The sequence below is a fragment of the Ctenopharyngodon idella genome, chromosome 20, assembly GCF_019924925.1.
Source record: "Ctenopharyngodon idella isolate HZGC_01 chromosome 20, HZGC01, whole genome shotgun sequence".
Lineage (NCBI taxonomy): Eukaryota > Metazoa > Chordata > Actinopteri > Cypriniformes > Xenocyprididae > Ctenopharyngodon > Ctenopharyngodon idella.
In genome coordinates, this window is record NC_067239.1 from 27,177,273 (window position 1) to 27,204,558 (window position 27,286).

The 27,286-nt window shown below is 41.2% G+C and overlaps 1 protein-coding gene across 1 annotated transcript; it reads right to left on the reverse strand.

The window, feature by feature from the left end:
• Positions 1–65: 65 nt before the first annotated feature.
• LOC127502762 (plasminogen-like) lies at positions 66–26,745 on the reverse strand. The gene is made up of 20 exons (XM_051876082.1): positions 26,608–26,745; positions 26,428–26,457; positions 26,013–26,139; positions 25,769–25,875; positions 21,009–21,123; positions 20,752–20,891; positions 20,106–20,226; positions 19,909–20,027; positions 19,656–19,818; positions 19,046–19,170; positions 18,757–18,913; positions 18,481–18,677; positions 18,231–18,379; positions 18,056–18,149; positions 17,819–17,933; positions 17,652–17,726; positions 17,212–17,352; positions 16,726–16,832; positions 16,444–16,589; positions 66–613 (listed from the first exon to the last, which is right to left on the reverse strand). The coding sequence occupies exons 1-20, from the start codon at positions 26,654–26,656 to the stop codon at positions 371–373; spliced, it is 2,520 nt and encodes an 839-aa protein (XP_051732042.1). The 5' UTR covers positions 26,657–26,745; the 3' UTR covers positions 66–370.
• Positions 26,746–27,286: the final 541 nt, after the last annotated feature.

A 27,286-nucleotide genomic window follows, 5' to 3' on the forward strand; every position in this document is an offset into this window, starting at 1 on the left:
CGCAGCACTCTGTATGTTGTTAGGATGACAAAAAGGTTTAAAAGTAAATTTCAGTCTAACAGCGCTTATCAGTGTCAAATGATTGAGATCTTTGTATTTATTCTCTAACATGAAGAATCTATACTTACTATCTATAACAATATATTGTATTACAGACATAGTATACATTTAAAAGTACATGTGTGCATATTTTAATGCAAATGAATGCAAATATTATTTGCAAATAGTTCCAAAATCATTATTTCCCAACTATAATTAGACCTAGAATTTCATTCACTGTTCTGTTTCTTTATGCTTTAGAAAAAAATAAAATAAAATAAAAAAAGGTCCCTTGTAATGGAGACATTTTCAATGTAAGGTACCTGTACTTTTACTCAAGTATGGTTTTCAGGTACTCTTTACACTGGTTTTCACTCTTTTTCTGGTTTTCACTCTTTTTCTGGTTTTCTCTTAATATTCCTGGCACTATGCGTTCTATCCAGTCGACAAACTTGGAGACGCGGGTATACACTCCAGGTTTCATGGCATTAGCACAGCCGAGACCCCATGATGTCACTCCCTGAAGGACGAAGGTGTTCTGTGCGTAGCAGACAAGAGGCCCACCACTGTCACCCTGAATGAGTGTGAGGAACACATCACAATTTAAGTTGTTATTCATTTAAAATCTTTCCCTCTGCTGTAGGTCTCAAATCTCATTTGTGTAAGAAAGTTATAAAAGGTCTGGAACAACATGGAAGTGAGTAAATGATAATAGTAAAATACTGAATTTTTGGGTGAACTATTCCTTTGAATGCACAATTCACATTGATTTGTACAGCGCTTTTCACTATACATATCGTTTCAAAGCAGCTTCACAGAAAATTCATGTTCTACGTTACAATTAAGAGTAATCTGTTATCAGGTGAGTGTGTCAAAGTAACGTCCATATTGCAGAAATGTACAGTTCTAAGACAATACAGATCATGCAGTTAGCTAACATCATGTATTCATTTAGGCAAAAACAAAAGAGCATGTTAAAGCAATGATTACATGTTGTGATCATAATGATTATAATGGCTCTGTTCCAAACCCAAAGCATGCCACACAAATAGTGCTCCTCACATGAAGTACTTGAGACTCAAAACCCTAATACTGTAATAGTGAGGTATTGGTATGTTGCTAAGCTAATTGCGTTTACATGCACCCTCATAATGCGATTATAATATAAGGTGACCACATTTTTGAAATGGAAACCGGGGACATTTCGTATTTGAGTGGTCAAAATATCACTGAAATCTCATTTGTTATTATCTATTAATTAAAAAACGAAGACAATAAATTTTTTCTTTTTTTAGTTGTTGTGGGTTCCACATTTTACATTAATAATTATTATGATTTAATTTTATTATTAGGATTTTTGGTCTGGTTTTAATACAATTCACCAAAAAAAACTAACCAGTAGGCCTAACTACAAAAAAAAAAAACTATTAAACTATTACACTATTTTGAAAAATCACATTCCAAAATAAAACAACATAAATATGAGATAAATAAAAAAGCATTTAACAAATATTTTTAACATTTATTATTGAATTTAATATTTTCATTGTCACGAGCTGTTTATACTGTACCGAAATTACAACTTTTTAAACTTTTAACTATTTTTAACTATTATTTTGCATTTTAGACTCATTTTAAGCACTAAATAAGTTGCGAGTGTATTATATGAATTTTTTTTTTCTTTTTTATAATATCAGTGTACCTTCACCACGTGATATAGTTAAAGGGTTAGTTCACCCAAAAATGAAAATTCTGTCATTGATTACTCACCCTCATGCCGTTCCACACCCGTAAGACCTTCGTTAATCTTCGGAACGCAAATTGAGATATTTTTGTTGAAATCCGATGGCTCCGTGAGGCCTGCATAGGGAGCAATGACATTTCCTCTCTCAAGATCCATAAAGGTACTAAAAACATATTTAAATCAGATCATGTGAGTACAGTTGCTCAATATTAATATTTTAAAGAGAAAAGAATATTTTTGGTGTGCCAAAAAAAACCAAAATAACGACTTATATAGTAATGGCCGATTTCAAAACACTGCTTCAGGAAGCTTCGGAGCATTATGAATCAGCGTGTCGAATCAGCGGTTCGGAGCGCCAAAGTCACGTGATTTCAGCAGTTTGGCGGTTTGACAAGCGATCCGAATCATGATTCGACATGCTGATTCATTATGCTCCAAAGCTTCCTGAAGCAGTGTTTTGAAATCGGCCATCACTAAATAAGTCTTTATTTTGTTTTTTTGGCGCACCAAAAATATTCTCGTTGCTTTATAATATTAAAATTGAACCACTGTACTCACATGAACTGATTTAAATATGTTTTTAGTACATTAATGTATCTTGAGAGAGGAAATGTCATTGCTCCCTATGCAGGCCTCACTGAGCCATTGGATTTAAACAAAAATATCTTAATTTGTGTTCCGAAGATTAACGAAGGTCTTACGGGTGTGGAACGGCATGAGGGTGAGTAATAAATGACATTTTCATTTTTGGGTGAACTAACCCTTTAAGACGTGCGTTGTGACTGGGGACGTTTAAATTGTCCAAAACAATCCCGCACCTTGTTGAGGCCCTGTTATAAAACACATAACTGTATTACTTTAATTTAATATGAATAGTTAGCATGTTACTACTAGCTGAAAACGATAACGATGTTTCTTTTGATAACTGATGATAATGGCGCTCTGCTTCATGAAGTAGCGGCGCGCGCACGCGACCAAGTGTAGTGTGGCTGCACAGCTCCCTCTGTTGGTGAAAATAATCACTACACATTTTTGCAATGTATTTGCGGCTATTTTGAACGAGCTATAAAACGGGGACATTTCTGGGGACAGCTCTAGTTTCCACCAAAAACCAGGATTGTCCCCGGAAAACGGGGACGTCTGGTCACCCTATTATAATAGGATTTTGGGAATATTGCGATTAAACTTTACCTCATGTAAATGCAATACTTCGATTAAAGTAATGCGATTAAGCTCATAATCAAGCATAATCACATTACACTAGCTGGTGTAACGTTACGCTGATTTTAATCGCAATAAACAGTCATGTAAATACCTTAATCACTTTATTTCCACTCTGACCAAAGTGCGCATGTGCACGGATGCCTTGTGTTGTTCATACAACTTCATGAATGAACTAATATAAATAATAAAATTGTAACTGATCCAAAAGAAATGGATAATGAAGTATATAAATTTTATCAAAACCTATATTCATCATCCTTTTCTGAGGCAAACTCTGTAAATTTCTTCAAAAAAGTAGATCCTTTTATTCCTAAAATTGACCTAGATTTTAAAATGACGTGTGACTCTGATTTAAAAATTGAAGAAATTGATACAGCTATAAAGAAAATGGCTTTAGGGAAGTCACCAGGCCAAGATGGACTTTTATCGGTTTTTCTGGTCTGATATAAGAGAAATGCTCTTTGGAGCACTGAAGGAATGCTTAGAAACAAAATGTTTCAAAATAAACTTCGTTATATTGGAACCAGTGGTTGACAGCTGGAACCTCTGAGGGCTCACCCGACCATGGGAAGAGTGGAGGTTGGAAACCCAGGATGCACTGGAACGGGGTGAGCCCTGTGGTGGTCTGACGGAGGGAGTTCTGGGCATATTCTGCCCGGGGCAGGAACTGGCTCCAGCTGTCCTGGTTCCGGTGGCAGTATACCCGCAGGTATCTCCCGATATCCTGGATCTTCCGCTCAGTCTGGCCGTTGGTCTGAGGGTGGTATCCAGATGACAAGCTGACTGACACTCCTAGGAGCTTGAAGAAAGCTCGAGAGATTAATTGAGGCCCGCGATCCGAGACAATATCCTCTGGTATTCCAAAGTGATGAAACACGTGGTTGAATAAAGCCTCCGCGACCTCTAGTGCTGTAGGTAGTCCCTTTAAGGGAATAAGTTTGCAGGTTTTGGAGAATCGGTCTACGACGACGAAGATGCAGGTGAAGCCACTGGAAGGAGGAAGGTCCGTCATAAAGTCGATTCCCATGTGAGTCCAAGGTCTTTGTGGTATGGGCAGAGGAACCTGTTTACCAACTGGGAGCCTCCTAGGAGTGTCAGCAACGGCACAGACTGAGCATCCCTTGACATATCGGGAGACGTCCTGGGGCATGGACGGCCACCAGTAGTGTTGCTGCAGGAGCGAGAGGGTACGTAAACTACCTGGGTGTCCAGAGCCCGGAGAGGTGTGAGCTAAGTCCATGAGGGGCTGACGGTGAGTTGGTGGAATGTAGAGACGCCCCTCAGGACCTCCCGGCGGAGCAGGGTCGGCGGAGTTAGCCTCGGAGATCTGCTGATTGACGGTCTATTGGATGGGACTGACGATCATGGCTGGAGGGAGGACGGGCTCTGGATCCATGCTTTCTGGATCCGGTTGGTACAAGCGAGAGAGACCATCAGCTTTACCATTCTTATCTCCAGGACGATAGGTGACGGTGAAGTTGAATCTTGTAAAGAACAGGGCCCAGCGAGCTTGACGATGATTGAGTCTTCTTGCTTCCCGTAGGTATTCTAGGTTACGGTGGTCTGTGATGACTTCAAATGGATGAAGCGCTCCCTCCAGCCAGTGTCTCCATTCCTCCAAGGCTAACTTGATGGCGAGCAGTTCCCTGTTACCGATGTCATAGTTCTGCTCCGCCGAGGACAGCTTCTTAGAATAAAAGTCACATGGATGGAGCCGTGGTGGTTCACCCTGCCGCTGGGACAGTACCGCTCCAACCCCGGTGGATGAGGCGTCAACCTCCACGACGAAGGGGAGCTCAGGGTTAGGATGGACCAGGATCCAGAAGAATAATAATAACTAGAATGTACATTTCCTGAAGAAAATGTGAATGGTGCTTGCAGTGTCAAAATCGGCACTACTTTGCTAGGGTGTTTCTGGGCAATTGCTAAGGTGTTCTGGGTGGTTGCTAGGTGGTTGCTAGGGTGTTATGGGTGGTTGCTAGGCAGTTGCTAAGGTACTTGGGGTGGTTGCTAAGGTGTTGCTAGGCAGTTGCTAGGGTGTTCTGGGTGGTTGCTAGGTGGTTGCTAGGCAGTTGCTAAGGTACTTGGGGCGGTTGCAAAGGTGTTGCTAGGCAGTTGCTAGGGTGTTCTGGGTGGTTGCTAGGCGGTTGCTATGGTAAACTGGGTGGTTGCTAGGTGGTCGCTAGGCAGTTGCTAAGGTACTTGGGGTGGTCACTATGGTGTTGCTAGGCGGTTGCTAGGGTGTTCTGGGTGGTTGCTAGGCGGTTGCTATGCTGTTACTAGGTGGTTGGTAGTTGTCACAGATAGTTACTATGGAGTTTTTATAAAGTTCATCACATGTTTTAAGCCTGATTTAACACTTAGCTAATCACTATTAGCATGTAGCTGTTCTATGCTAGCAGGTGTAGCATGTTGGAAGTCCAGTTTGTTAGCATGAGTCAAAAAAGCCAACCCCCTTGTCTCTACGATGTTCTGATGCAGAGATATAGGTCTTGCAAAACGGTTGCTAGGGTACTCTGTTTGGTTGCTAGGGAGTGGCTTGGCAGCTGCCAATGGTGATACTCCAAAGGCTGCTTGCCAATATAAACCAAACCCCATGCTTCTATGTCTTTCAGATGTTAAGATATCCCTCTTTGGATTTAGGTTGCTAGGTAGCTCTTAATGGTTGCTAGGGTGTGGCTATGAAGTGTTGAAGGTGATTTGTGATTGGCCGTTTGCTGCCCTGGGTCAAATGAGCCCACCCTCATGTTCCTATGACACTTCTATCCAAAGATATTCCTTTGATCTTTTTCAATGGAAGTCTATGGAACTTGTTGCCATGGTGCTCTATATGGTTGTTAGGGCGTGGCTTGATAGCTTCACATTGATCCTGAGAGACTGATTGGTTGCCTGAGTGAAATAAGCCCACCCCCTTGTCTCTATGACATTGTGATCTAGAGTTATGTTCAATACAAAATCCCTATGTAATTTCCCATAGTAGGAAAAACACACAGTTTCATGGGCACGGCTTCACCATAGTGTGTCTATGGGGTAACTTTGGGCAGCTCTTGCGCCCCAGGGGTACAACTTACACCCCATTTTGAGGTATGGTCTGACAGAGCCTGCAAGCCTCTTCAAACGTGGTAACCCACATGTTTCTACGAAATCCTCGTTAGGAGCTATGACTCATCAAAGTTCATCGCAATGTTAAGTCTATGGGATTTTTCGCCCAGTTTTTCGCCCGCCGGACGAACATTGTACACCCGATCGCTTAGAAAAGTCATAGCACACCTCTCCTCAATGAGCCGGTCGATTTGACATCTCATTCATGGGTCTATGACAAAGGCTGCGGGAGGAGTAGCACGCAGAAATTTTAGTGGAAGAAGAAGAATAATAAGTATGCAGGAGAACAATAATGATGCTTTGCCTTTGGCAAGCACCATTAATAATATTAAGTTTAAATAGCATTACAGTAAGTTGGCTTTTTCAAGCCAACTTAATAACTAGATAAAAAAGTTCGTCGAGACAAACTTTAAGTTGGCTTAAAAAAGCCGGTCCAGAAAGTTTGAAGTAGTTTTAAAAGTTTGAAGTTTGAGAGTTTTCAGTTTGAAAGTTTAAGTTTTAGTTTAGTAGTTTTGATAGATAGATAGATAGATAGATAGATAGATAGATAGAGAATCAGGGTACTCGAGGCGGTTGCTGGGGTGTTATGTGTTTGCTAGGGTACTCGGGGTGTTTGCTAAGGTGTTGCTATGCGGTTGCTAGGGTACTCGGGGTGGTTGCTAGGTTGTTGCTATGCGGTTGCTAGGGTACTCTAGGTGGTTGCTAAGGTGTTGCTATGCAGTTGCTAGGGTACTCGGGGTGGTTGCTAAGGTGTTGCTATGCGGTTGCTAGGATACTCGGGGTGGTTGCTAGGGTGTTGCTATGTGGTTGCTAGGGTACTCTGGGTGGTTGCTAGGGTGTTGCTATGCGGTTGCTAAGGTACTCGGGGTGGTTGCTAGGGTGTTGCTATGCGGTTGCTAAGGTACTCGGGGTGGTTGTTAGGATGTTGCTATGCGGTTGCTAGGGTACTCTAGGTGGTTGCTAAGGTGTTGCTATGCGGTTGCTAGGGTACTCGGGGTGGTTGCTAAGGTGTTGCTATGCAGTTGCTAGGGTACTTGGGGTGGTTGCTATGTGGTTGCTAGGGTACTCTAGGTGGTTGCTAAGGTGTTGCTATGCGGTTGCTAAGGTACTCGGGGTAATTGCTAGGTTGTTGCTATGCGGTTGCTAGGGTACTCTAGGTGGTTGCTAAGGTGTTGCTATGCGGTTGCTAGGGTACTCGGGGTGGTTGCTAATGTGTTGCTATGCGGTTGCTAGGGTACTCTGGGTGGTTGCTAGGGTGTTGCTATGCAGTTGCTAGGGTAATTGGGTTGGTTGCTAGGATGTTGCCAGGGTGATTTGTATGGATGCTAGGCGGTGGCCATGATGGTTTGGTTGCTATGTGGTTGCTTAGTTGTTCTGGGTGGTTGCTATGAGATAGATAGATTTAGTTTGATAGATAGATTTATTTTGATAGATCGATAGATAGATAGATTTAGTTTGATTGATAGATTGATAGATAGATAATAGATTTAGTTTGATAGATAGATGATAGATTTAGTTTGATAGATGATAGATTTAGCTTGATAGATTTATTTTGATAGATAGATTTAGTTTGATAGACAGATAGATAGATAGATTGATAGATAGATTGATAGATAGATTTAGTTTGATAGATAGATTGATAGATAGATTTAGATAGGTAGATAGATGATAGATAGATTTAGTTTGATAGACAGATTTAGTTTGATAGATAAATGATAGATAGATTTAGTTTGATAGATAGATTTACTTTGATAGATAGATAGATAGATAGATTTACTTTGATAGATTTAGATAGATAGTTTTAGTTTGATAGATAGTTTTAGTTTGATAGATAAATGATAGATAGATAGATTTACTTTGATAGATAGATAGATTTAGTTTGATAGATAGATAGATAGATAGATAGATTTACTTTGATAGATTTAGATAGATAGTTTTAGTTTGATAGATAGACAGACAGATAGATAGATAGATTTAGTTTGATTGATAGATAGATGGATAGACGAGTTTATGAGTTTGAATGAGTTTCAATGGATTAGAAATAGTCCATAGAATGGCACTTGAGTCTAATTGAGTTTGAGTCTAATGGGCTTCCATAGTTTAAATTTGAATTTTGACAGTTGGAGTTTGAACAGTCTTGGCTCATTTGAACATTCCGTCAATGAAAGTCAATGGGATTTTTCCGAGTTTTAACAGTCATTTTTAGGAAAACCGTGAGTCGGATCAGTTAGAAAAGATATAGCAACTAACTTCAGAACAGTCTGAAGGTCTAGTCCGAGTTTGGAGTATGTAGAGTTAAAGCTCTAGGAGTAGCAGCAGTCAACGGTTTTAGGGTCAGAAGAAAAAGAATAAGAATAATAAGTTTAAGTAGCATTTCAGGAAGTTGGCTTTTTCAAGCCAACTTAACTAGAATGTACATTTCCTGAAGAAAATGTGAATGGTGCTTGCAGTGACAAAACTCGGCACTCTTGATTAGCATGATGCTAACATGATTACCATGCTGCTAGCATGTTTTTAACAAGATGCTAACATGATTAGCATGTTGCTAGCATGATGCTACAATTATTACCATGTTGCTAACGAATTTTTAACAAAATGCTAACATGATTAGCATATTGCTAGCATGATGCTAACACCATTAGACCATTTGACTTGTTTGTGCCATGTTTTAACCCTAAGCTAATCACTACTAGCATGTAGCTATTCACTGCTAACATGTGTAGCATGTTGGAAGTCCTGTTTGCTAGCATGAGTCAAAAGAGCCAACCCTCATGTCTGTACGATGTTCTGATGCAGAGATACAGGTCTTGCTAAACGGTTGCTAGGGTACTCTGTTTGGTTGCTAGGGAGTGGCTTGGCAGCTGCCAGTGATGATACTCCAAAGGCTGCTTGCCAGTATGAATGATATAAACCAACCCCCATGCTTCTATGTCTTTCAGATGTGAAGATATCCCTCTTTGGATTTGGGTTGCTAGGGTGCTCGACAATGGTTGATAGGGTGTGGCTATGAAGTGTTGAAGGTGATTTGTGATTGGCCGTTTGCTGCCCCGAGTCAAACGAGACCACCCTTATGTTTCTATGACACTTCTATCCAAAGATATCCCTTTGATCTTTTTCAATGGAAGTCTATGGAACCTGTTGCTAGGGTGCTCTAAATGGTTGCTAGGGTATGGCTTGATAGCTTCACATTGATCCTAAGAGACTGATTGGTTGCCTGAGTGAAATAAGCCCACCCCCTTGTCTCTATGACATTGTGATCCAGAGTTATGTTCAATTCAAAATCCCTATGATATTTTACCATAGTAGGAAAAACATGTATGCGCAATCCCTGTTTCATGGACACGGCTTCACCATAGTATGTCTATGGGGCAACTTTGGGCAGCTCTTGCACCCCAGGGGTACAACGTACACCGCATTGCGAGGTATTGTCTTACAGAGCCTGACAGCCTCTTCAAACGTGGTAAACCACATGTTTCTACGAAATCCTCGCTTGGAGCTATAACTCGTCAAAGTTCGTCGCAATGCAAAGTCTATGGGACTTTTTCGGACGATTTTTTGCCCACTGGGCGAACATCGTACACCTGATTGCTTATAACAGTCATAGCACACTATTCCTCAATAATCCGCACGATTTGACACCTCATTCGTGGGTCTATGATAAACGGTGCGGGACAAGTTACGTGCCGAAGTTTTGTCCAGAAGAAGAATAATAAGTATGCAAGAGAACAATAATGATGCTTCGCCAGAGGCAAGCACCATTAATAATAAGTTTATATAGTAATAATATTGTTACAATACAGAAGGGAACAGCGACACAGGAATGCAGGTAATAGTGTTTATTGAACAACCAGATGAGTGACAGAGTGCAGGTAAGTAATGGCAGGTAAATACGATGGCAGATATGGATGTAGAACTGATACTTGTCTTTGTGTTGCAGGAATGGCAGACGGATGACAGACTTGAAACTGGAGCAGACACAGATGAACTCACGCAGGACGAGGAGACAAGGAGGAGACGAGGGAACACACTGGAGACAGGTAAGTATCTTCAGTGGAGTACTTGAGGTAAGCAAACAGGTAAGACCATGTGCAAACGAGACCGGACAGTGACTGAGAGAGAACGTGAGTCTTTTGTGCTGCTGTTGATGAGGGTGCTGATGGGCTGCAGGTGTGCGTGAAAACTCTGGTGATGACGTGCGCTGTGTCTGTGTGAGGGTAGAGCCTGGCGTGTCTGTGACATTACCCCCCCCCTCTCCATGTACCTCCTGACGTCCGATGCCATGTTCGGCCACCAGAAGCGTTGTTTAAGCAACGAGAGGGTTTTATTGACCCCAGGGTGGCCAGTGCCCAGTGATGTGTGAGATGCGTGAATGAGGGGAGTGCACCGTGTCCGGGTGATGTAGAGCAAACCTGGGGGGCAACCCGGCGGAGCACTGGTGGAGGCATTGGACGCGGAAAGTGTTTCTTCAGACCAGACGATGGGGTTAACAAAGAGTTTCTCGAACAGAATGGGTTCCGGGGTTTCAGGGCTCTCATCAGGACCATAGATACGAGAGAGGGCGTCGGCTTTTACATTTTTGGATCCTGGGCGATAAGAGATGGAGAAATTGAAACGGGTGAAAAACAGAGCCCATCGTGCTTGGCGCAGGTTTAGTCGTTTTGCATCTCGAAGATATTCCAGGTTCTTGTGGTCAGTTAGCACGACAAACGGATGTTTGGCTCCTTCGAGCCAATGCCTTCACTCCTCGAGGGCTAGCTTGATGGCAAGAAGCTCCCTATTCCCGATTCGTAATTGATCTCTGCCGGGTTGAGTTTGCGGGAGAAGGCGGCGCATGGGTGTAGTCTACTTGGATTCCCCTGCTGCTGTGACAGTACCGCTCCCACTCCGGTGGTCGAGGCGTCGACCTCCACGACGAAAGGTTTTTCTGGGTCCGGATGCACCAGGAGGGGAGCGGTGGTGAAGGCTTCCTTTAGTGTCTTGAAGGCTTGGGTGGCGGCTGGGGTCCAGGACAGAGACTTGGGCTTACTGCGCAGGAGGTTGGTGAGTGGAGTGGAGATAATACTGTATCCTTGAATGAAACATCGATAGAAGTTAGCGAACCCAAGGAATCTTTGAAGTTCTTTTATGGTCGTGGGAATGGGCCAGTCCTTGATAGCAGATACCTTCCTCTCGTCCATCCGGATGCCACTGCGATCGATGTAGTACCCAAGGAACTGCACTGAGGGCTGGTGGAATGTACATTTCTCCACTTTGAGGAACAGGTGGAACTCCCTCAGGCGTTGCAGGACCTCCGCAACGTGGTGGCGATGGTCGGCCATGCTCCGGGAGTAAATCAGAATGTTGTCGATGTAGACCAGGACTGACTTGTGTAGGAACTCCCGGAGCACCTCATGGATGATATCCTGGAATACGGAGGGGGCGTTGACAAGTCCATATGGCATGACCAAGTACTCGTAGTGGCCAGTAGGGGTCACAAATGCTGTCTTCCACTCGTCCCCCTTAGGTATCCGGATGAGGTTATACGAGCTACGAAGGTCCAACTTGGTGAACACAGTGGCACCTCAGAGATGTTCTAGGGCAGATGGGACGAGAGGAAGTGGGTAACGGAACTTCACAGTGATTTTATTTAATGCTCTGTAATCAATGCAGGGCCGCAAGCCTCCATCCTTCTTCGTCACGAAGAAAAAGCTGGAAGCAGCAGGGGAAGTAGACGGACGGATGTAACCCTGTGACAGAGCCTCTTGTAAGTATTCCTCCATGGCCTTCTCCTCCGGGATGGACAGGGAATAGATCTTCCCTCGGGGGACTGGCTCACCCGGAAGCAGATCAATAGCGCAGTCCCATGCCCGGTGTGGAGGCAGCGTGGAGGCTTTCTTGGGGCAGAAGACATCACTGAAGTGGGAGTAACACTGGGGAAAGTCCACTGAACGGTTCTCTAGGGGGCTTTCTATGGATGTAGCACAGACTGGTAATTCTTCGGAACAAGGAGAGCTTGGAACGGGAAACTCAGGAAAACAATCCAGGAAACAGTTGTCACCCCACTTCAGGATTTCCCCAGTCTTCCATGAAATGACTGGGTTGTGCTGCTCCAACCACGGGCGCCCTAAGATCGCGTCAGTGGTGGATTCCTCCAGAACCAGCAGATGGAGTTGTTCAACGTGGAGGATGCCGACCTGAAGTTGGATCGGGCCGGCGCTGAAGCGCACTTGTCTTCGGCTGAGGGGCCTTCCAGTTACAGAGTGGATCTGGTAAGTCGACGGCGTGGCTGTTGTCTGGAGCTTAAGCTGGCGGCAGAGGGCGCCGGAGATGAAATTGCCGGCTGACCCAGAATCGAGGAGGGCACTGACTGGAAGAGACAAACCGGCAGCAGTAAGGTTTACAACAGTGGTAAGTGGTTTCATCTTATTAATAGAGGGAATAATCACACTCACCATGGGACGAGCTGGGCGAGTGGGGCATTCAGAGATGTAATGCCCAGATAAACCACAATACAAGCATAAATTCTGGGTCAGCCGTCTCTGCTGCTCAGCCGTAGACAGACGAGTGTTTTCTATTTGCATGGGTTCGCTGGCTGGTTCTGGGGAGCTGACGGATTCTGGTCGGCGGAGTGAGATGGGAATAATGGCTGGCCCTGGTGCTCTTCGAGACACGACTGCATACAAGTGGCGAATCTAATGGAGAGTTGAATGAAGCGTTCAAGCCCGATGGTATCCTCGTATGCAGCGAGATGCAACCGCACACGTGGATCTAGCCCTTGACGATATGTGGTGATAAGGGCCTGCTCGTTCCATCCGCTAGCTGCAGCAAGGATTCTGAGCAAGGGCATAGTCGTTAATAGTCATTGAACCTTGTTTCAACTGGTATAACTGCTCACCGATGGATGAATCCCAAGCGGATTTTCCAAAGACTTCTTTGAAGTGAGCGATAAAACTGGAGAGAGACTGGGTAATGGGATTCTTCTGGGACCAGAGCGGTTCAGCCCAGCGAAGCGCCTTGCCATCTAGTTCAGAGATTATAAATGCTACCTTAACGTTGTCATCAGGATACAGGTGTGGTTGCATCTCCAGGACCAGCAAACATTGCAGGAGGAATCCGTTGCAATCCTCCGCCGAACCAGAGAAGGGCGCTGGTTTGGCCATGGGACTGGCGACGGCAGGTGGTGAGGAAGAAACAGCGGTAGATGCGGAAGTGCTCGCTGATGAAGATGTGGGTGGAGTGGCGGTGAGTGTTTTCGGCGCAAAGTATCCACGAGCTCTTTAAATGGATCCGGGGTGCTCATACTGGTGTTCAGCGGTGTTGGTCCGGTCTTCTGTTACAATACAGAAGGGGAACAGCGACACAGGAATGCAGGTAATAGTGTTTATTGAACAACCAGATGAGTGACACAGTGCAGGTAAGTAATGGCAGGTAAATACGATGACAGATATGGATGTAGAACTGATACTTGTCTTTGTGTTGCAGGAATGGCAGACGGATGACAGACTTGGAACTGGAGCAGACGCAGATGAACTCACGCAGGACGAGGAGACAAGGAGGAGACGAGGGAACACACTGGAGACAGGTAAGTATCTTCGGTGGAGTACTTGAGGTAAGCAAACAGGTAAGACCATATGCAAACGAGACCGGACAGTGACTGAGTGAGAGAGTGAGTCTTTTGTGCTGCTGTTGATGAGGGTGCTGATGGGCTGCAGGTGTGCGTGATTAAAACTCTGGTGATGACGTGCGCTGTGTCTGTGTGAGGGTGTCTGTGCCTGGCGTGTCTGTGACAAATATTGCCTCTCCTGCCTATTATGAGCAAAGACTTGATTTGCACACATTTGATAGCCCCATTCACTTCAAGCCAGTACGTTTATTACACCGTTATGTTATATTATGTTATATAAAATGCTACATTGACTTAGAAGGGCAGCAAGCAGTCTTCAGTGTATTCCGGTTCAAATCGATACGGTTCAGGATCTGCACCAAAGTAAATATTTTCTGAATCGTCTCTCACAAATGTCTCCATGGTTGCAAGGCACGCTCCCTGTGCAAGCAGGTGGTCACGTTGGTTATGTTGACGGAAGTTAGCCTATTTTCAGGCGCTGCGTAATATCATTGCGCCTGCTGCACCCATGGTACGGCAACAAAGTTCCTTGATTATTACACCGGAATGAGAGGACACCTATAGTTTCTAGCCATATCAGCCTAGAAAATCGCAACTTTTCATTTTCCGTTGGTCTTAGTACACGATGTAACTACAGAAGAGTCACATTTTAAATAGGAAAATATCAAAACTCTTTGGTCGTTTTTGAGCGAGATGCTCAAAGATTCAATTATCTATGCTAAGCTATGCTAAAAGTGCTACCGCCAGACCCGGAGATCGGCTGAATAGATTCGAAAATGGTAAAACTAAACTGTTTAACTTTAAGGGAGTTGGAAAATGAGCCTATTTTCAAAAATAGTGGAGTGTTCCTTTAAAGGGGCCATTCACATATCGCGTCTAAAATGTGTGGAAAATGTGGCCGCGCCACTCCTTTCCAAAGCGCTTGTGCTCCCGTGGCTTCTGTCGTTGCTATGCAACCATGAACTGCGCTCTCCAAGATGATGAGGAAGTATCAGCAAAGGATTGATTGATCTCTAGCCCTTGCATTAGCTTTACTACTAGATATATTTATGGAGATGAGAAATAAAACCCGCCCTGTACAGCTACGATCTGCTGTTCGGCTGAGCTTTCGATGTTGTTACGGAAAGGCCGAAGCTGATCGGTTGGTTCTTGTCACATGAACTGCGGTGTGATTGCGGCATTCTGAAAAGTTGAGATGTTTTCATCTTGCCACGGCATATGCACGCCTGGAAACATTTGAAATAACGAACATTTGAAATAACATGCCTACATTTGAAATAACGAACTTGCGTGTGCAAAAATATACGATATGTGAACGGCCCCTAACACTCCCAGCCAGGAGTCCTGCTACAAAGCACCAGATACAGCTAATATTAACAATAGCAGCGTCTCACACTCGGGTACAAAACACAGATGAAAAGACATTCACCTTCGAATTAGAGCCGCATAATTCTGGATAAACTGACAATCAGTTTTGTTTACTTTAGTTTTTTAAATAGTGATCACGATTAAATACATTCGGGCAGCTACAAGACAACATGTTCTAGTTTATTTAAAATTAGACTATATTAATTTGAATCAATCATTCAATCACTTTTTAAAAATTATTTAATTGTTTTATTCATAAATACTTGTTTAGTTAATGTATGATCCACCGTTTTGAACGACTCTTGAATGAATGATTCAATGAAAAATTCATTTTTAAACAGTCACTTGTTGCCACCTAGTGGAATACTAATGTATTCAATATTACTGACTTTGCATTTTAATGTCTCTTATGTTACTGCCTCCGATAGCAACTGCCTGTTATATATTTTATTTTTTGTGTTATACCTAAATGGTTTTGGTTTGTAATTGCTTGATCATTCCTTATTGAAAGTGTCATTTATTTCATTATTAGACGAACTGTCACAGTTAACAGTTACAGCGTACTGGTTACAGCCTAAATATGGCAAGAATAAAAAGTAAAAACATTATTCTTGAAGTATTTGCTCTTACTTCTCTCCATAAAGAAATATTGGAATCGGAACCAAGAATCGGTAAGAACCTGATTCGATAAGCAGAATCGGAATTGCTAAAATTAAAACGATACCCAACCCTAGGTATAACCATACTTGTTAGGAATAATCAGAGTAATGTAAATTGCATGTAAACTGGAGTGCAGAGTTCTGTTCATGTCATGTAAACATCTTGCTGCGATTAAGACCTTACTCTGATTATGAGAAATAATCACATTATTGGTGCACATGTAAACGTAATGGTACATGCAAGTATTTGGTCATTTTCTTAATTTGATAGAACTATTGGTAACACTTTATTTTACAGTGTCATTGTTGCACATATTACATGTAGTTACTGTAGTAATAACTATAAATTATGCATAATTACATGCTATTAACCAAACCCTCATCCCAACCCTAGCTAACTCTATAGTAAGTACATGTAGTTAATTATTATTACACAGTACTTAATTACACTGTAACACGGACACCTTAAAATAAAGTGTAACCAAACTATTTTATAACAGTATTTCAATGTTGAATAAAACAGTTTATTGAATGTATTCTTGGATTGCTTTATCGGTGACAAATACATGCAATGCTTCCTTGCAATTTGGCCAGATCAAGGCACTTTACAAGGCTACATCTGTTTGTATTCAGAATTATTGCAAAAAATCAGAGCAAATGAGGTGACTGAATCTAGAGACCCTAAATAGAGCAGGCTCCTTTACCTGGCAACTGTCAGTTCCACTTTCTATGTTTCCTGCACACATCTCATGCTCCTTCACGCGGCCATTCAGAAAAGATGCACGGTTGCAGATTTTGTTCTCAATTACAGGGAAGCCGGTTTCTTTCAGAAAACCTTCTCCACCGGTTCCTAGAAAACAGAAAGTCTTGAAATCATGAACACTGTGAAATCTTTAATTAACAATCAATCATGTTTATTGTGTCTAACAGTAAAGATAATTGATAAAGAATCCATTTTGCTATACCTAATTGTTAAAGTGACCTACCCTCTGTCTCCCCCCAGCCTGTTACATAGCATTCAGTATTGCTTGGTACAATGTAGTCCTTCTCTGGTAGGCACGCAGGCAGTACCTTATCATTTATTAATGCAGGCCTAAAATCAGACAAAATCATGAGTTTGCCTTCTTAATGTCAGTGTAAATAAAGTGAGGTTACAGTTTTAAAAGCCAGAACTGAATTTAACCACTAATGTCACCAAATGGAATTACAAAGATAGCGACTGTTTTCAATAGAGATTACTGAACACTATCTGCCATTACTCCAGCATACAGAAAATCCCATCTAAAACTTGTGCCATTGGTTGAGTCAGTGTTGGGGAATCAACTGTTGAATCACTCATACTTTTATCTGCATATTAAACTGGAATACGAGAAAGTATAAACATCTGAAACATTAAATACCAGATTCAGAGTGTTGTTTGAATTGCAATGGCAACAGTTGCACACATCAACGGTGGACAACAGAAGACTAACCTGTCCAACTTGAGAAGAGCGATGTCAGTTCCAGTTGGCCCCTTAATAATCTTAGAAACCTCTCGCTCCTGTTTGGATGCTTCACTTGCACGTTCTGTGTGGATTCCAAGGAAGATCTTGTAGGCAGATGGACTCTCAGACCTGCATAGTTGTACATACACATTAAACCATTTGCTGTATAAAAGCCCCATTAACAAGTTTTGTGGTTTTTATTCCATGTCTCTTTGGGGCTTTGAGGTCATCTATATGCTAGTGCAGTACATGGTTATCAACTCCAGTTCAGGGAATCCACAGACAATTAAAATGTACAGTGTTGTGGATCCCCAGAAGTGGAGTGAGATCCACTGAACTGTTGTACTTCTAAACATTGGCAAAATTCACAGTTTCAACCCTTTATTTGCATGTTTGTCTCCTCAAACAATTAAAAAAAAGTCACTTACCTCTCTAGGCAGTGGGCTGCAGTTAGGACCCATTGGGCATCAATTAGCGTTCCACCACAGAAATGGATTTTGGTTCTGGTATGACAGAATATAACAGTTAATAACTACAATAATATCTGGGCCTGGAAATGAGTACAGAGGAAGAGGAGGGTGGCTTGTTTGTATACCTGGTCCTAAGACTGATCTGCCAAGGCCAGGAGTGTGGTTTGGAAATACACCCCCCAACAATCCGGCCAAAGCACCGCTTAGGTTTTACTGAAGGTTGTCCGCATTTCAGGCTATCTGATTAGAAAGGAATACGCATGTCATGTATCTTACATAGCAAGGATAAAAACAATTAGCATTTGGGAATTTCCTTGCCATTGGAGTCAAGTATTTCCAAGAGGAATATTAAGAACAGTTACCACAGCCTGGGATCTGACAGTAATCCCACTTCTTACTCCGATCCGTTGTATAGCACCAAGGTCCGTTCACATCACTGTCTGGGTTTCTGCATTGCTAATAGCATAATAAGTAAAAACTGTGTTAAAATGCCAGGATTTGCCCTAAAAAAATGCTTGAAATTCTACATGGACCTACATTTGACTCTAGACCCTTGTCTGGGTGTGTTTCAGGGGTAAAACTGGCATGCTGATGGGGGGTCATAGAACTCCATGCTTGGCAGGTCACTCCCGTTAGAGTAGTGGATGTGGGACCCCGGTAACTTGCTCCGTTGCCAACCTTGCAATCTTGTAAAAAGAAACAAAGCACATAACTCACACCCTCCCTTAGACAATACTATAGTTCTCTTGATATTTAATCTAATCTGTTAGCTTGTAGGTGAATGAACCTATTTCTGGAGAAGTAGGTGGAGAAATGAATGGAGAAGCTGCAGCTGCTGATTGATCGATAGGAGGCTCCCGTGAGCTGGGCTTGCTGTCACACCGCTCGATGTTGCAATACTCCCACCGAACCGTGGGATCTGTGGTGTAGCACCAAGGGGCTCTGTCACCATCTGGATTTCTGCACAGGTTCCTCCTCAGATCTCTGCATGATTGGTGAAATCAGAGGGGAAAACAGTGGACTCCAAATTTGCAACAGTTTAAGATTCAGTGTAGTATCTTACGCTTTAGGGAAATTCTGAGGTGTTTTGGAATGTCGATGAGGTTCCATGGATGTCCAGAACTGGCATTTCTTTCCACTGATGGTCTCTGACATGGCACCACGGTAGGAGGTTCCATCACCTTCATAACATGCCTCACCCTCAGGGATCACCGGCTCCTCTAGGAATCACATATTTGTTATGCATGGCTCTTTCACCAGTTCTAGGGGCAAATGATGTAAAATACAAAAAAAGGACACCATAATCTACATTTAATGTGATATGGTTTTGTAATGACTCCTTCAAAACAGACCAGGTCTAGGTTGATCTCCACAACTTGGCACACTGCAGTACTCCCAGCGGGTCCCGGGATCTGTGGTGTAACACCATGGACTTCTTTCATTATCAGGGTTTCTGCAGTAGTTCTTATCAAGGCCTCTGGGATGAAAACAAACTTTAGTTGCATTCCCTGTGTAGTCACTATTCTGTATATGTATGGCATACTGGGGCAAGCAAAATTTCATACAGTAGCTTTGCTCTAAAGAATAAGACTTTGAAGAAGTGTGTCTGTTTGTTTCTTCTGGTTCAACTGTGTCAAATCATGCTCCTGGAGGGCCCTGTCCTGCAGATTTCAGCTCCAACACACTTGCCTGGAAGTTTCCAGCAATCCTAAAGACCTTTATTAGCTGGTTCATGTGTGCTAAAATGGGGTTGGAGCTCCTGAAGAGCCTGGTCCTGCAGAGATTAGTTCCAATCCTGATCAAACACTTGCCTGTTATTTTTTAAGTAATCTTGAACACCTTGATTAGCTGCTCTGAACAAAGGTGGTCCTCCATGTGTAGGGCTTGACACCATTGGATAATTAATCAAAACCTGAATGTCCCTCAAAACCAGTTTATCCAAACCATCATGTTGATGCTTACTTGCATGGGTAGTTCTCTGAAGTTCTGGAATGAGTGTGGGGACTTTGGGATGCCCAGTCTTGGCAAGTTTTTCCTGAGACGGTTACCGCAATGGTGCCCCTGTAGGAGCTACCTTCTCCACTTGCACAGGTAAGCTCTGGTACAATTGTGGGTGGTTCAGTTGCTACAAGAAAACATTGACCAATTAATGACAAACTAACCATTTGACACAAAACTTTGATTGACACAAAAGATTGACAAGAACATTGCTTACCGCATCGTGGAATGGAGCACGATTCCCAACGTTTGGATGGACTAGTGGTGAAGCACCAGGGCCTGGGCTCTCCATCGGGGTTCCTGCAGTAGTTCTCTTCCAAGTACTTATCAGGAAGACTACAAAAGACAGACCATAGTTAAAATATGCACAAAACAGACTATATCCTCTTTGTGCTGTAAATGATAATGTCTCACGCTGAAGGGATGTAACCGTGGTTGTGGGGTTTTTGAGAGTCCCAGCGTTGGCAGGTAAATCCACTCATAGTGGTGGAGATCTTGCCTCTGTAGTTTTCTCCACTGCACTGCATACATTCCTCTGGAGATATTAAAGAGCAGATTCAAGGGACAAATTTCAAACTGTTTTTGCACTCTTGTACATCCCTTCAAAAGGTTGCTCCAAATGAAAGTGAGCAACTGAATCCCTTCAAAAAGGGCTTTTCCACAAGGCCGTTATTGAAATGTACACATGGACGTTTCAAGCAACTCATTTTCTCCTTTATGATTACATGATTCTGTGTGGCACATCTTCTCTTCATTTTAAAGCCTAGGCTAATTGTCATTGTTGTGATATTCCCATGGATTTAAATCCAGTTTTATCAAACACTGCACAAAGAGACCATATGCAAGTTGAAATACTGTAAATTTGGATTTATAGATGTTCAGAATATAGATGGATAAAGGATAAAGTGGTATTAATACTAGTAATGCTCTGCTCTCTTCAGAGTGTTCACTTCAATTGCACTCCAGAGTAAGCAGGGCATAGTGAGGTTAACTTTTGCATGAGATTCCCACATTAGTATGATAGCCCACCAAGGTCTAGCAATTTCTTTGCTAAATGTACCTGTGCAGTCTTGGATATCGCAGTGCTCCCATCGTTTCTCTGGATCTGTGGTGTAGCACCAGGGACCTCCCTTGTCTCCATCCGGGTTTCGACAAAAGTTGGACTCCAAGTCAGCTTTTGGATGTGTCTTTGGCGTTACGCTGTGGGAAGTTACTATTGAGGTTAATTAGCTGGCTTAACCACTGTAGTTTCTGTATTCTGTAAGAAAGCTGTTTTCTTTTTTTACAGAATCACAAATGAAAAATTAAGACATATACTTTGGCACATGGGGGAAAGATGCCTCCCATCTCTGACACATTTTTCCTGATTTTGTCTTGGATTTTGTCCCTTTGTAGTCCATGCCAATGCCATTCACGCATTCCAGTAAATACTCTGTATGAAGGAATTCAATGCATTCATTACAACATGCTTAAAAACACATTCATTGTAGTTAAGCTAGTACACTCATGTCATCTGATGTTGATATCATACTGATGATGATGATGATGTATTAATTTCCTTATTGGTAGTTACTGTACATTCTTATGGTTTACAAGGGCAGATGTTCTCACTAGGTTTGTGGTTTGTGACACAAAAAAAGGGAGAGATGCTAAATGCTAATACTGAAATGTGACCAAATAAGTGTGCATACCTTTAGTTAAGATGGCAAAAGAAACTGGCTCCCCATAACCAATCTATTGATGTCAACATATGGTAAAACAAGCTCTATAGTATTTTGGCCCGGTGTTTGTTCCATGCATTAGCCAAGCGTTAACCAATTAAATCACACTACTTCTGTTTATGCATTTAAACAATGGTCTATCTGCCTATGTCATCTTAATAATTTTCTACATTGATGATCTTATGCAGTTTTTGACTATATTTAAACATTTTTATGATAATTGTGGTAGTGTGTTGGATCACTACATGATATTAAAAGTAAAATCTGCGTCCTAAAGCAAAATTAGTTGAGAACCATTGATCTAAAGCAGGGGTGTCCAAACTTTTTTAAAAGGGGGCCAGATTCGAAGTTGTGGACACATCTGGGGGGCCAGTCCCTTTTCTATTTTATAACATGGCAGATTTGACAAAGGCTTGAGCTGACAGTAGAGTAGCTTGAGATAGGACAGAGATTTATTATTTATTACACAAACAATATCTGTAAAACTTTGAACAACATTGTTTTTAAAGGGTGTTACGGAATTAGAACTCTACTCTTATTTAAATTAAAAAGTACTCTAATTAGATCACCGTAGGTAAAACCACACACGGCACCTCAAAAAGTAAAAATATTATAATAACTGGCAGTTCTTTAGTAGAGCATGGGGCTAACCGGAGCTATACTAAGCAAATATACTTGTACTATGCTGATTACTAGTACGAGCACTCGCGTCCCATACACCTCACAACCATGAGTGTCTCTATAGGTAGAACAAAGCAGCAGAAGGCAGTACTGTCTTTTCTCCTTTTTATTCTGAACACAGAATAAGAACTACACAGGCAAGGCCAGATCGCCAAGTCCCTCCCGTACACATCTCTCTCCATGACGGTGAGAGCCACACTTTTTTTAGTTCATTTACCAGGCGGTAAATGAACCAAACCCACCCAAACTAACTTGAACATAAACACACATAACTTTGTTAAAGCAAAAACCCAACCATCTTGCTTAAATAACACATAAATCAACTCAAAACAAACAAATACCCATAATGCAACCGGCTGCTGGTGATGAATGCCAGGTCATTACAATATTGTTTCTATATTTAGAATGGCTTTATGGTATTTAGTCTATAAACACATTTAATATAAATACTAATGCACAAAACTGCAAGTTTATGACAAAAAACAGTTTGTAATTTGGCCTTTATTACTCATTTAATACATGTCTACATTAAAAATTAAAATAAAATGAGATATTAACCTACATTTCTGACAAAATACCACGGTTAGTTAGTGTTACCACAGTAAATCAATGATAAATGTTGTTGAATTGTTGGTTGAAAAGTATTCTATCTGGATCGGCTCAATGTTTCTCCTGATTTGCACGCAGTGTTGGGTGTAACGCGTTACGCGTTACTGTAATTAAATTATTTATCCACTGAAAATGTAAAGGATTACTGTTCATTTTTAGGTAATTTAATTACAGTTACTTATAATGTACTTGCGTTACATACTGTAAATTAGTTCAACAGTTCTGTTTAAATCAATATTGAATTTAAAATCTAAATTTGTCGTCTAAAGGTGAAAGTGAACACTGCCTCTTTAAAATCGTTAGCTGTAGTGCAGTTGCGCGTGAGTTTGCAACTTCGCACCAGTTGGCTGTGTAGTCGCTGTCTGAAGATGTCGGCAGAAGCGAGTGGCTGTTTTTCCCCGCTTTTATACGAAAATGTAAGTGATCGCGCCGGCGCCCCACACGCACACACAACATTATTATTATTATTTTTTTTTATGACTGAGCACTGTTCTTAATTCACTTACCCAGCAACATCACCTAAAATATAACTACAGCTTAAATATAATAATTCAATTTATTGCATTAGACAAATCGAATGCAAGCACATGAGAACAAATAAATAAGTCTAGGCCTACTAATAATAATTAATGCAACACATCTCAAACGAGCGTGTATAACCATGCAATATATTTGTTTATTTCGTTGTGCTAACCTTAAGGTTTTTTTATGCCATTGCAGCCATTTTAATATTTTTTTTCCAAGTAAATATGCGCTTAAAAAACAAACAAACAAAAAAAAACATGTTTGACCGTCAAGCTCGTCTCTGTTGTGTTTTATTTGTTTAGCTGCTTCAAGCCAAGTGCGCACTTGCAGTGTTACCATGGCCACTTTTTTTTGGGGCTTGTTATTTTATTATTATTTTCCATATTAAGAGGAGAAGGCCTTAGTTCAGCTGGAATGGCCGGTGTGTCCTTTAAACGGAGAAAAGTCAGCTGTTAATGCGATGCTTGTGCAACAGAGGTGGCCGGAGGAATGGCCGAGCTTCAATCAGGGAGACAGATTTGTAATGCTTCCTTCAACTTATGAACATTTACACCTTAAATCTTCCTTTGGGCAAAATAGGAATAAAGCTAAAATATCATTATCAATGTTATCCACACATACATTATCCAGACGTTAGTCCACACATACGTTATCCAGGTGTTTATCCACACGTACGTTATCCAGACGCAAAGTAAAAAATATCGTATCTTACGTCTGATGCCTGAATACTATGGGATTTTGGCCAGGCGGCTGGCGTTTGTATACACGTTAGTTCTCCTCTCAGTCTGCTTAGCAATCATCAAATTTTGTAGAAATCACCCCCCATACAAATACACACACAGTTATGTCAAAATGCCCATCTTGGCGTATATTCGCATTGGTTATGTGAATGTGAACAGCATGTGTAACAGCATATTGTCTCCTTCCATTAGGTCTTAATGACAGCAGCCTTTAAAACATGCTACTGTCTACTATTGGCTGTCTGTATTATAAATGATAATCAAACAACAAAATAAAAGCTTTAATAAGGATTAATTTTTTTTTTTTTTTTTAAACAGTTATGACTATGACTATGCATATGAGTTATTTTATATTTGATTATTCAATTTCTGTGGTATTTTTACTTACTACTATTAGACCTACTTGGAAAAAAATATATAGCATTGTTTTATTTGTATTTTTATAAATTTTTACCGTGGTATCGAGTATTGTTGTCACGATCACTGTCTGTTCCTGTCAGTTCCTGGACTCCACTTCCCATAATCCTCCCTTCCAATCACATGCACCAATCACCAATTGCCACACACACCTGCAGATCATTACCTGGACTATTTAAGACACACACACACACACACACCCTTTGCGAAGTCTTGATTTGCCCCGGTGATCACTTCTGAGCGTTTTCTTGTGGATTGTATTTCTGTTGCCATTGGACTGTTTATTGGACTGTGTTTGTTTGCCGCCTGCCCTGATCCTTGCCTGTTATTTGGACTGTGTTTGTTTGCCGCCTGCCCTGACCATTGCCTGTGACTTTACTCTGCTTGTCTGCCGCCTGCCTCGACCATTGCCTGTCCCTGTTTGTGTCTCTGCCTTTGCCCCTGTCTGCTTTGGTGTTTATCGTAATAAAGCTGCAAATGGATCCTCACGCATTCGACCCATCATTACAATTGTGCACTTTTGGTGGTAAGTTACTTTTTGAGTAATTAAATTACTTTTCAGACAGAGTAATTAGAAAAGTATTTTAAATACAACATTGATGATGTAATTAGTAATTAGTAATTACTTTTTTGAAGTAACTTACCCAACACTGTTTGCACGTTAGTGTTGTTGATTAAGTCAGCGCTGTTTCAACTGGCTTTAAACTAATTAAATCAGAGGTTTGCAGCTTGTACCTGAGACCTCTACGCCGAACTCGAACACTTCTCACTGGCTGTTTAGTGGTCGTGTGAACGAGAAACTCAGCAAGTAAACACATTTGTGAGCTCGTGAGTCGCGCACTGCGCAGTGCGCAAAAGTATCGTTGTTTCGTTTCGCGTTGTTTCCCTGGCCTAAAATCTAGTACTGCCACCTTGTGTTGACATTGTGAAACTGCACGATTTGTAAATTATGCATGGGGGCTGTTTGAAATTCATCCGCGGGCCGTAGTTTGGACACTTCTAAAGAATGATTGTTAAAACAACATCCATCAGGTATTTTTTGAGCCAGCCAAATCTGAAACATGTCTCATTGTTTAACCTAGATAGTACTTGATACATTTGCTTTTTAAGGAGAAATCCCTCATCGGATGATAGATTTTCAGATAATCCTCTTTACTTTGTTTACTGACATGGACCACACTACATTTCGATAAATCTGGATTATATATTAACTCAGGTAGACTTTTGAAAAAACAAGAAAAAGCGTAACCAGTGTTTTATAATTCATAATGTACTTAAAGCTAATTTAAACGAGAGTAATGTATGCTGAAGGTAATTCATACCATCATCTGGTTTAAACTTTAAAATCTAAAGTGATAAAATAGATGGGGCTATAAAATCTTACCCTTTTTCTCATAGAGAGCAGCACTCATTCTTCGCAGTATCTGATCAGTTTTTGAGTTTGCAGGTAATGTTACGCAATCCTGATCTTTTTCAATGTACGAAAAGGACCTGCAAAGCATAAATACCCAGTATTTCAACATAATAAAGCAGAATAAAGCATGTGTCATTGCTTGTTAACATCAACTGAGTCTGCACTAGTGCTACACAATATATTTTGAGAGTTATAGTTATGGTCTGACTTGCACCTGCATGTAAAGGAAGTCTCTTTGTTGCACTTGACGGCACATTCTTCCACTGTTTTCACACTGTATTGAACTTTAGGCAATTTCACTATCCAGGCCCCATCCGTTTTAATATACGCTTCCAGAACATCTGTAGAATGTAAAAAGGGTGGCAAAAAGAGAAAGATGAGCTTCATCACAAACACGTTTATCGATGTTGATGAAGTAAGACTAATAGGTTCTGTGGACTATGCTATCCACCTACATTCTGTTAAATCAACAAAGCAAAACTATCCTAAACAAGAGCCCTTACCAACTGTATTACAGACTATTTCTAAAATATAAAGATCTAAAACTTGATCAACAGAACTCTTTGTATCAAAACATTAACTGAAAGAACTCATTTTCTATACATTTGCAGATGACTGGATTTTCTTACCTGTGCTTTGGGTCTGGCCCCTGAGGAAACCTGAAGGTAACACGATCATATGAATGATATACAGATAAATGAATGCTATTAATTATAGGTTTTACTCAGGTAATTTTATTTTTGTTCATTTATAGATAGCAGAAATAGCCTAATAATTAAGGCGCTATGAATAAATATCTGTTGGCTTACCTGTTAAAAGGAATAAACCTAGTAAAAGAACTGTTTTGTAAACCTTCATGTTGGGGCATTGACAGGCAGGGACTTTTCAATTCTTTAAGCATGTCAGTACAACAAACATCATAGGACCGTCATTCATCAGTCAATCATTGTCCTTACAAGGACATGGACTAGGTCAAATAGTGTTTGTCGATCAGAGTGTTTGAACACACCGTTACTGTTTCTGATCACATGATTTATCAGAGCAGGACTTTTTTTCTTTTTTGATTAACATCATTGGTTTTATTTCACATTAAGATGGTTTGGTACTAAAATTGCATTGAGAAGAACTATGAAAAATAAAGTAGAGACAAAAGGATAAGTGGAGAAAGTCATCAATTATAAAGCAACTGATTAAAGCAAAACTAAATGCTGGTTATTAAGAAACAAGTAAATAAAGTATTTAATTTCAATATTTTAATACAGATTTTAAATAATGAAATTAAATACATATCAATTCAGTCCTAAAAAAAAATATATCATCAGTCACAAATCATTAGTGTCATTAGATAATCATTAATTATCAACAGAGGGACTAGGAGCCATACTCAATACACAAACAGAACAGCCTAATTTTGTTATTGTAAACATTGAGCCAAGCAACCATGAGAAGAAAAAAAAAACTAGTGTAATCAAGATTTGGGCTGAAGGG